The sequence below is a fragment of the Electrophorus electricus genome, chromosome 8 (genome assembly GCF_013358815.1).
Source record: "Electrophorus electricus isolate fEleEle1 chromosome 8, fEleEle1.pri, whole genome shotgun sequence".
NCBI lineage: Eukaryota > Metazoa > Chordata > Actinopteri > Gymnotiformes > Gymnotidae > Electrophorus > Electrophorus electricus.
The window spans coordinates 9,811,091-9,819,766 of NC_049542.1; the positions used below are offsets into that span (position 1 = coordinate 9,811,091).

At 39.7% G+C, this 8,676-nt stretch overlaps 1 protein-coding gene across 2 annotated transcripts; it reads right to left on the reverse strand.

Annotated features, from left to right (window-relative positions):
* Positions 1 to 178: 178 nt before the first annotated feature.
* On the reverse strand, positions 179 to 8,283 carry snw1 (SNW domain containing 1). Of its 2 annotated transcripts, none has more exons than XM_027001389.2 (14): positions 8,246 to 8,283; positions 7,501 to 7,654; positions 7,027 to 7,188; positions 6,840 to 6,935; positions 3,700 to 3,806; positions 3,502 to 3,606; positions 3,252 to 3,321; positions 3,077 to 3,142; positions 2,840 to 2,956; positions 2,466 to 2,607; positions 1,962 to 2,064; positions 1,412 to 1,529; positions 1,062 to 1,225; positions 179 to 758 (listed from the first exon to the last, which is right to left on the reverse strand). In XM_027001389.2, exons 1-14 carry the CDS (start codon positions 8,257 to 8,259, stop codon positions 566 to 568), a joined length of 1,611 nt encoding a protein of 536 aa, XP_026857190.2. In that variant the 5' UTR covers positions 8,260 to 8,283; the 3' UTR covers positions 179 to 565. The 2 variants fall into 2 exon arrangements, with proteins under 2 accessions (XP_026857190.2, XP_026857180.2); XM_027001379.2 differs by having other exon boundaries at positions 1,962 to 2,067.
* Positions 8,284 to 8,676: the final 393 nt, after the last annotated feature.

Here is an 8,676-nt window from a genome sequence, read left to right on the forward strand (position 1 = left end):
TTGTCCCAGATTTTATCCCTCTTCATTTTAGACATTACGATCCAAGTCTTCCTTTGGTTAGTACAAGAAATAGAATTACTTGATCTAAACTAAAAGCAGCAGTGTTATTACTGTTAAAAAGATATACTGCCATAATTAGATAAGGTGAAACCAAGTAATGAAGCAATTACGTCCCCCACATTTTAGATCCATGTTAAATTTATTATGTGGTTTTTGATGTACAGGAGTTTATGTTCTTCCTAAACTGAATCCAAAAACACGTTCCTTATGGGAAAAAATAAAAAAAACCAAACATCTACAATTTTCACTGTAAAATTAAAATTAACATAAGAAATGATATTATGTATGGGCCTATCACATTCTACAACATACCTAATAACCAAGAAAAAACATTAGCTGTATGCACTATTATCTGCCTTAAAACCAATAAAGGGCTAACTTCAATAAAGAAATGTCCTTTGTATGGCATGTTGGTGACCAAATAAGACATTACAAAAATCATCTTTCCCTATGGCTTGACATGAAAGCTGGTGTGAAACCGAAAGTAATGGTCACAGGAAGCGCCTCACTCCTTCCTGCGCTTTTTCTCATGGTCATAGTCCTTAGAGCGCCCACTGGTGGATGGTCTTTTGGAACCACCATGTTGCTTGGCCTCCTCCAAGAATTTGTCCAGACCGAAAGGATCCTCCTCAAATTGGACAGGTCCATCCCTGCGTGGACCGTGGTCAGTGCCAGAGAACTCCCGATCAGGCACAAACCTGATGAGCAGAATAGGTTACACAGTGGCTGACATTCCTGCAATGATGTACATGAGGTAGCAACAGAGAACAAAGGTTTTAAACCAAATAAAATATGTAGGCAACAAAGTTGAAAAACATGGCTTCTCATCTATAATCCATCTCAACTTTAGTTGTTCTTACACATTATGTCAGTTCTTCAAGTACTTTCTATGGTCATTATGGTATAATGTTCATATAATTTCTTTACAATTCTTATGACAATATCTACTAGTCAGTTCAGAAGGAATAGCCACAGCTGATACTGGGATCTCATGGTGTTACCTGCTGCTCTGCATGAGTGTGTCCAGGTCATCTCCATACATATCCTTATCAGGATTCTTGCTGGGCCTGTAGAGGTTTTGGGCCATGTCTCTGCCACTCCTGAAGGGTTGGTCATACACATTATATGTCTCATCCTCACCTCCAGCGAAGCCACTGTCCATTCCCTGAGGCATACACAGAAGATAAAGACTCAGTTCATACATCCAGTACAAACATGAAAAAGAGAGAATCCATTATGACACTTGTTTACACTTTTCATGTCTCCCTCTATTGGCTTATCTGAAATAAGTCAGATATGGGGAAAAATAAATAAATCAATGCAGCACCAGTGGGAAGTTTTTTTGTTTTACCCTGCTCTGGTTGAAGAGCCTCTGATCGTACTGAGCCTCACTGGAGATACGAGGATTAGGCTGACCCAGTGCAATCAGCTCACTGATGTCTCTGTCCTGATCCCTCTGCAGTTTAGACCTGGGCAAGACACAGAACACCACCATCAATACCTTCTCCAGGAATTCAGAGAATGGAAAAGGCAATGCAAAGCGCCCCACTAACAAATAACCAAGAAAATGGGGATTGTTATGCAAATGCATTTCACATAACAATGACTTAAAAAAAAAAGAAAAAAAAGGAAAAAAAAAATCAGGAATATGGGCTACATTTATGAATAAAACCGTTCAGTTATTATACTTTTAATTATATAAAAAGAAAAGTCAAAGTAGTAGAAAAGCATACACATGTTAGTCATAAGCATATAATCTAGAAGCATTTGAGATCAGATAATGCTGTCATGCAGTTTAAACTGAGACACATGTCCCCAATACTGGTACTACTTGAACTGGCCATGGCTTGACTGTCTGGCCCATGAAAGATTCAGTGGGGTGGAGTAAAAAATTCATGTACCTCTTATCAGGGGCAGCTCTGGAGATGTTTCTGTCATGCTGTCTCTCTTTCCGCCTATCATGACGGATCTCATCACGCTCCCTAACCTCAGTGTCCTCACCACCTGCTGGGAGGGAGATAGTGTGTGTGAATGGATGTGTGTACATGTAAGAGAAAGTCCTATTCAACACCTGATCAGAGACATTGTGTGCAGGCAAAAGGAAACCCAGGTTACTGTTTTTGCAGCGTTATCACTATTCCTAATCAAGGGCACGGGCCTAGTATTTGATAAAGCCATGGTCAGCATCATGGCTGCTGCTCAGTACAGGAATTAAAAGTGGTTTCTTTTATCCACTTAAACAGCCATCATAAAAATATTGAAAACATAGAACATTTGCATTAAAATCTGCTGCTAATGTGTGACAAAAACAGACTGACATTTTATCAGCAGTCAACCTCAGTAAGGGAACCAATAACCTAGCCACAGAATGTAGACAGGCATCTTCACCATTAATCGATATACACCTTTGTCTGCGTGACCTTTGATCCCTGCTCTCCGGTCTCGGGCCATTTTTGCCAGCTCCCTGAGCTTCTCCTCTTTCTTCTCCTTCTCCTTCTGTGCCATCTTCTTTTCCACCTGAGCTCGCATCTCTACTGCTTCTCTGGCCTGTGCACATCACATCATGCACATCCTAAACACAACCTTTATTTTACTGAACTGACAAGTCTATGGCCTATCTATATAAATAAATGGTTTCCTGGAAGTCTAAGCAGAGTAGAAATATCACAAACGGTAATAGCACTTGTAAATATTGTTTATGCAAACACCTATGAATACATACCAAATAAAGGTGCTGTCAACTTTGCATTTAGCTACATTTAAAAGAGAAACAGTGTACCTTTCTGTCTGCAATATAGAGAGCCTCGGCTAACTTTGCAAAATTTTCATTGATGTGGACTGTCTGAAGGCCTCTTCCATCAGCTGCCAGGCGTTTGTCAAGTGGGATGGTGTAACCCTGAAAAACAGCAAATAAAGAATGGAAAAACCCCCACATATTTTGGCCTCCAGACAGAGACAACCAACTGAATAATTGAGAACTTTGGTTTCTGGGGTGCACGTGAAGAAATCATGAAACCTTTGCATTCTTCCAGTTTGAAATGCAGGGAGGAATCTTCCACTCTTGTTGTTCTTTTACAGTCATCTGAGGAAAATAGAAGCAAAGTACCCTTACAGTGAGTTAGGGTGCATATTCAAGAAAGGCATGAAAGCACCTTGGGTAAAAGCCTACAGAGAGGCTGATGGCATTCTACCTTTCTGCTGGGGGAGTGCATGACTGGGGCAGGAGGGGAGGGAGGGCCACGAGGAATCTTCTTATTAATCCTATAAGAAAAGAACCCACACAGGTGCAACATACAATACAAACTGTTCATTTAGTGTACTTTACCCTGAATTAGTAATTAATGCAAGCTACTGGGGATCAGACAGACTATGCTTACATAATGCTAGGTTGACTCCCACATGCTTTTATGCATAATCGGACCTTAAGAGCTTGTGACCTACTTAAATCGTGGCGGCTCCATTGGGTCTTTCTGCATTTCCACCATGCGAATAACTCTCTGCTTGGCCCCCGAGTTGAAAGCCACTCCCTGCTGGGAGGGTGTGTACCTGTTAGAAATGGGAGAGTCACACTGAATTAGAAAATAGGGGTATCACATAACTGAATGTGGACCGACCTCAAAACAAAACTTCTTGTCTTACCGTATGTACTGCGCTGGGGCCTGTTTATCTGCAGCACGTACAGGCATGGCAGCAGCAATCTTCTGAGAGACCTGCTTTTCTAGAGCAGCTCTAGTCTTCTCTGTAAGCTGAAAAAGAGAAAAAGATTTTAAGAAACTGATCACACAAGGCACACATTGATGAATTTATGAAATTAAGCAATAACAAGCAAAAAAAAAAAAGACTGGATCAGGATTCACAAGATTAAACATCTAGTCTAATCTAGTCACTCTAGTAGAAAGTGCCATTATTGTTGGTGATTTCAATATTCATGTTGATAGTGCTCAAGACTCTCTTGCCTTTAGTTCTACATTAGAAGCAATTTGTTTCACCCAATGTATAAGAGAATCCACCCGAAAAATAGAACATAATGGTGCCATACTAAACTTGTAGTCTTCCAGCTTGCATGGAAGGAGAGAATTCTCAAGTATAGAAAGGTACTTATTACCACTTGCACAGCTTATCTCCTGACCCTTATAGAAAATAACAAAAGTAATCCTAGATTTCTATTTAGTACAACTGCACTTCTAACTAGGAATAAACCTGACACCAATGCGCAGATTACATCAGATAGTAGTAATGAATGTATTAATTTAATTCATGAATTAATGTGACATTGGGCAGCTACTTGGAGATCAGAACAACCATGCCAAAAAGAATCCTTTACACCCATCCAGGAGCCAGAACTTACATCTATGATCTTGTGCTCAAAACCCTCCAATTGCTTACTAGATTCACTGCCCACACACTTTAAGGAAATACTACCTAAAGCAATTGAACCTTTATGAAATGTAATAAACTCTTCCTTGAACATTGGCTATGTACCTAAATCATTCAAAATATCAACTTATCAAAAAAATCTAACCTCAACCCATGTCAGCTGTCAAACTATAAGATGATCTCAAACCTTCCATTTATTTCCAAGATCCTAGAAAATGATGCAGCTCAGCAGCTAAGATAAGTGAATCAGAACCAACTACATGAAGTCTTTCAGTCAGGGTTTAGGTCTCATCATAGTGCAGACAACACTGATTTAAGTAATTAATTACCTGTTGTTGGCCTCTGACCAGAGTTATGTCTCTTTGCTTATATTACTTGATTTGAACGCAACATTTGAAACTATATAATCACTAAATTTTAGTAGATAGCCTCGAAAATGTTGGGATTAGGGGGATAGCCCTTTCCTGGTTTATATCTTATCTAGCTGGTCGCTACCAGTTTGTTAACATAATTGAAGACTTCTCAGCATATAACAAGGTTAGCTATGGTGTCCCAAAAGGATCTGTTCTAGAGCATCTGCTTTGTTCTTTATATATGCTACCTCTAGGTGACATTATATGTAACCAGTGTGCTAGTTTCTACTGCTATGCTGATGATACTAAGCTATATGTTTCAGCCAAACCAGAGGACATATCAGCTTTGTATTACTGAGGAATACATAATAGGATGTCAAGGCACTGGATGTTGAGAAACTCACTTAATTCTAAAAGGGGCTTCTATTAGACCCACAGACAGCTAGTCCCTTGCTCTCCCTTTACTCAATGGTCTCCCAATCACATCTTCTCTAACAGTTAAAGATCTTGGAGTAATTATGGATCAAAGTATCTCGTTTGAAGCTCATATAAATAGTATTGCCATTTACCTTTCTCCACCTCAGGAACATTACAGAGATGAGGAACATTCTCTCCTCACATGATGAAGAAAAGCAAGTCCATGCATTTATCACTTCAAGATTGGAGTACTGTCATGCTTTAATATCTTGCTGTACCACTAAGTGCCTAAACAAGCTCCAGCTGGTTCAAAATGTAGTGGCCAGAATTCTTACTAGAACTAGAAAATTTGATCACATCCCTCCTCTTAGCTACTGTACATTGACTCCGAGCAAAAATTTGTATCGATTATAAAATACTTCTGGTGACTTACAAAGGAATGAATGGTTGTGCCCAACAATACCTTAGAGAACTCCTAATGCATTATGACCCACCACATCTACTTAGATCAAAAGGTGCAGGTGCTTAGATCAAAAGGTGCAGGCTCTTTACTAGTGCCAAGAATAAGAAAAACTACAGGGGGCACAGCCTTTTCCTATAAAGCTCCCGCACTATGGAATAACTTTACTGTAAATGTTTGTGACTCAGATACAGTCTCAATATTTAAGGCTTGGCTGAAAACCTATCTGTACAGTCAGACATTTTATTAACTACTTCCCATCTTAGGTAAAGGTGTAGCTCTGGGGGTCCATGGGCATTAAGTGTTATGGTAAACTGGGATGTTATGATGCCATCACTTCACCTCTCTTGCGTCACTCAATTCTCTTGACTGAGAGCGGCGGAGTGCTAATGTGCCAAGGTTCCCTCATGTCTGAGTTTCTTTCTGGCTGTCCTTTTAGCTATACTGCCATAGCTAGATCTGACATCTAGAGTCAGAGTCCAGATTATATTTCCCCAAATTACACACCCATGCACATGGACATGCCTAATTCTCTCTTTCTGCCAAGGTATACCTACCTCTGATGTTATGTTACTGAGCCTCAACCTGTCACAGCTGCCAGGGCTACTCCCACCACCCCGATGTCTCCTGCTGTAGCCCACCACATCTCCACCCCTGCCAACTACTTCTCCATTGCCCTCCATTGTTCTTGTGTGGGATGGGTTTCGGACACGTGCACACCATCGGGACAAGACTAGGACTTCTACAAAACTAGACTAGACATTAATTGCTTATTTTTTCAATCATATTATTTATTTGTCACTTTCACTATTTATTCTGCTCCTTATTGTCTATATTGTTATTATTGTTGTGACCATTGTCAGACAGAGAAGGATGCCCCCCCCCCCTCCCCCCTTTAAGTCTTGGTTCCTCTCAAGGTTTCTTCCTCATGCTCTAGGGAGTTTTTTGTCCTTGCCACTGTCACTCTTGGCTTGGAATATGACATTTGTTATGCTGCTTTGTGACAACATCTATTGTAAAATGTGCTACATAAATACATTTAACTTGACTAAACAAAAATGTTAGTGACATTACTTTATTGTCTTTACAGATATCTGTAAAATGTACAGGCATGTCAAGAGTTATGATGGGCTTACTGTCTTATGCAAGACATGCGACTGAAGAACTATTACCTCTTTAACAGCTTCCTCGTCTGGCCTCTGTAGTTCTGGAGCATCTTCACTGAGAACTTCCTTAGGAAGCAGGTCTGTATATTTACTGAATATGACCTGTTTATAGGACAAGAAGTGTGAGCAGACATTTCAAGAAACTCCCCTCTTCAACAATGGCAACTTAATATCACAACAATACAACACCCACCTTATCCTTCCCTTGGCCTTGGCGAGCAATGGCATCGTATTTGATTTTGCCTTCAGCATCCACCTGCAAAGCGAGGGCATTGGAGGTCTTTTTCTTCCTTCCCATCTCCAGTGGGTATTGAGCCACATGGATCTCTGGGAATGCACCTCCATCGCCAAAATCCTTTAGAAAGAAACACAGTACATTTACGGCATTTAGCAGACGCTCTTATCCAGAGTGACTTACAAAAATACTGTCATTTACTCATAGAATACATCCTAGCCAGTACAGTAGGTTAGATGCCAATAAACCCATGATCTAGAATACTGTAGAAATACAGGGATCACTACTGATGCCTAGAAGCATAAAATACATAAGGTCTATCTTAAACAATGATAAGTGTAATAAACAATATAGTAAAAATATAACCAGAATTCCAAATTGGGATCATAATCAAAAGCAGAAATTTGAACTTTAACTAATAGTGGTGGGTACCTCGAGACTTCGGGGAACCCATCCTTTTCTGGAACCATAGGGCGCGGGTTCTCTGCGAGTGGACACCAGTGCTGTGGACTGAGACCTCTGGGCTCTGACCCTCTCTTCTGTCTCCAGCTGATCCTGGGACAGCTGAGTGGGCGCGGGTAGAAAGCTACAAGAAAAGAAAATTATACAGCAGGTTTTCTCAGTGATAACGCAGAACTCAAGGACGATAATAATCCTAAGTAGCTAGAGATGGGATCTTTTCAGATTTTTATTGAAGAAAAAAGGAACACCAAACAGCTGTACGCCACGCGATGAAATGTAGACTAGCTAGGTTAGCTAGCTAAGTGGATAACCTACATGACTAAGACCAACACGAGACGACACTTTAGCTAGTTAGCTAACGCTAGCTAGCTGGATAACAAGCAAAGTGTACTATTCATAACATCTAAATCGAAACATCCAGCTAAATGTAGATATAACTAATGATAAATTAACTAGCTAGTTGCTGGCTAAATTAGCTTGCTAGCTACCCTAGCTAACCTTATGCTAGCTAGCCAATTTACAACTACGTTGTAAATAACAGCTAGCTTTCTATACACCTATCTAGGTATTTAAGCCCTCGATTAGCTAAAATAATTAAAGAAAACAAGATAACGGTTATCCTGTTTTAAAGGATTAAAATTCAAAGCATAACCAATAATAAAATCAGTCGATTTCAGATAACATTAAGTCCTAAAATCGTTTGCGGGCAACTCACCTCGCCAGCGACATTTTCCTTTCCTCGTTGAATCTGACGTCATACAAGATGTGTTTGTATCGCGTTGTTTCAGGAACAAAAGCTCATGTTTATCGTACTCACGAAAAATCCCAAAGTATGCGAGATGCTGCTTGAAAATATTCAGCAGTTCTTCAGTCATTCATTTGTGATCATATAGTTACAAAAATGTTATCGATAGATGAATTATGGTCTGTAGTTTAGTATTTAGGGACACGTTTAATGGCACGTTTCTCAGGCTTAAGAAAATGAATGGTAATCGATTAACACAATTACGCTGAAATGTATGTTGATAGTAAATTTCAAATACCTGCGTTTGCAATAGATGTATGAAAATTATTTTCAGAACTGAAGTAAAAATAATATATGTAATTTGAAATCAGTTTCAATAAAATACATTGAAAATACTGAAA

What these genes read in the sequence shown, in the direction of transcription:
- snw1 (XM_027001379.2), bottom strand. An exon ending in GGCTCTTCAACCAGAGCAGG is followed by an intron (nt 1,226 to 1,411) that starts GTAAAACAAAAA and finishes TGTATGCCTCAG; the next exon opens with GGAATGGACAGTGGCTTCGC. An exon ending in ACACTCATGCAGAGCAGCAG is followed by an intron (nt 759 to 1,061) that starts GTAACACCATGA and finishes TCTGCTCATCAG; the next exon opens with GTTTGTGCCTGATCGGGAGT.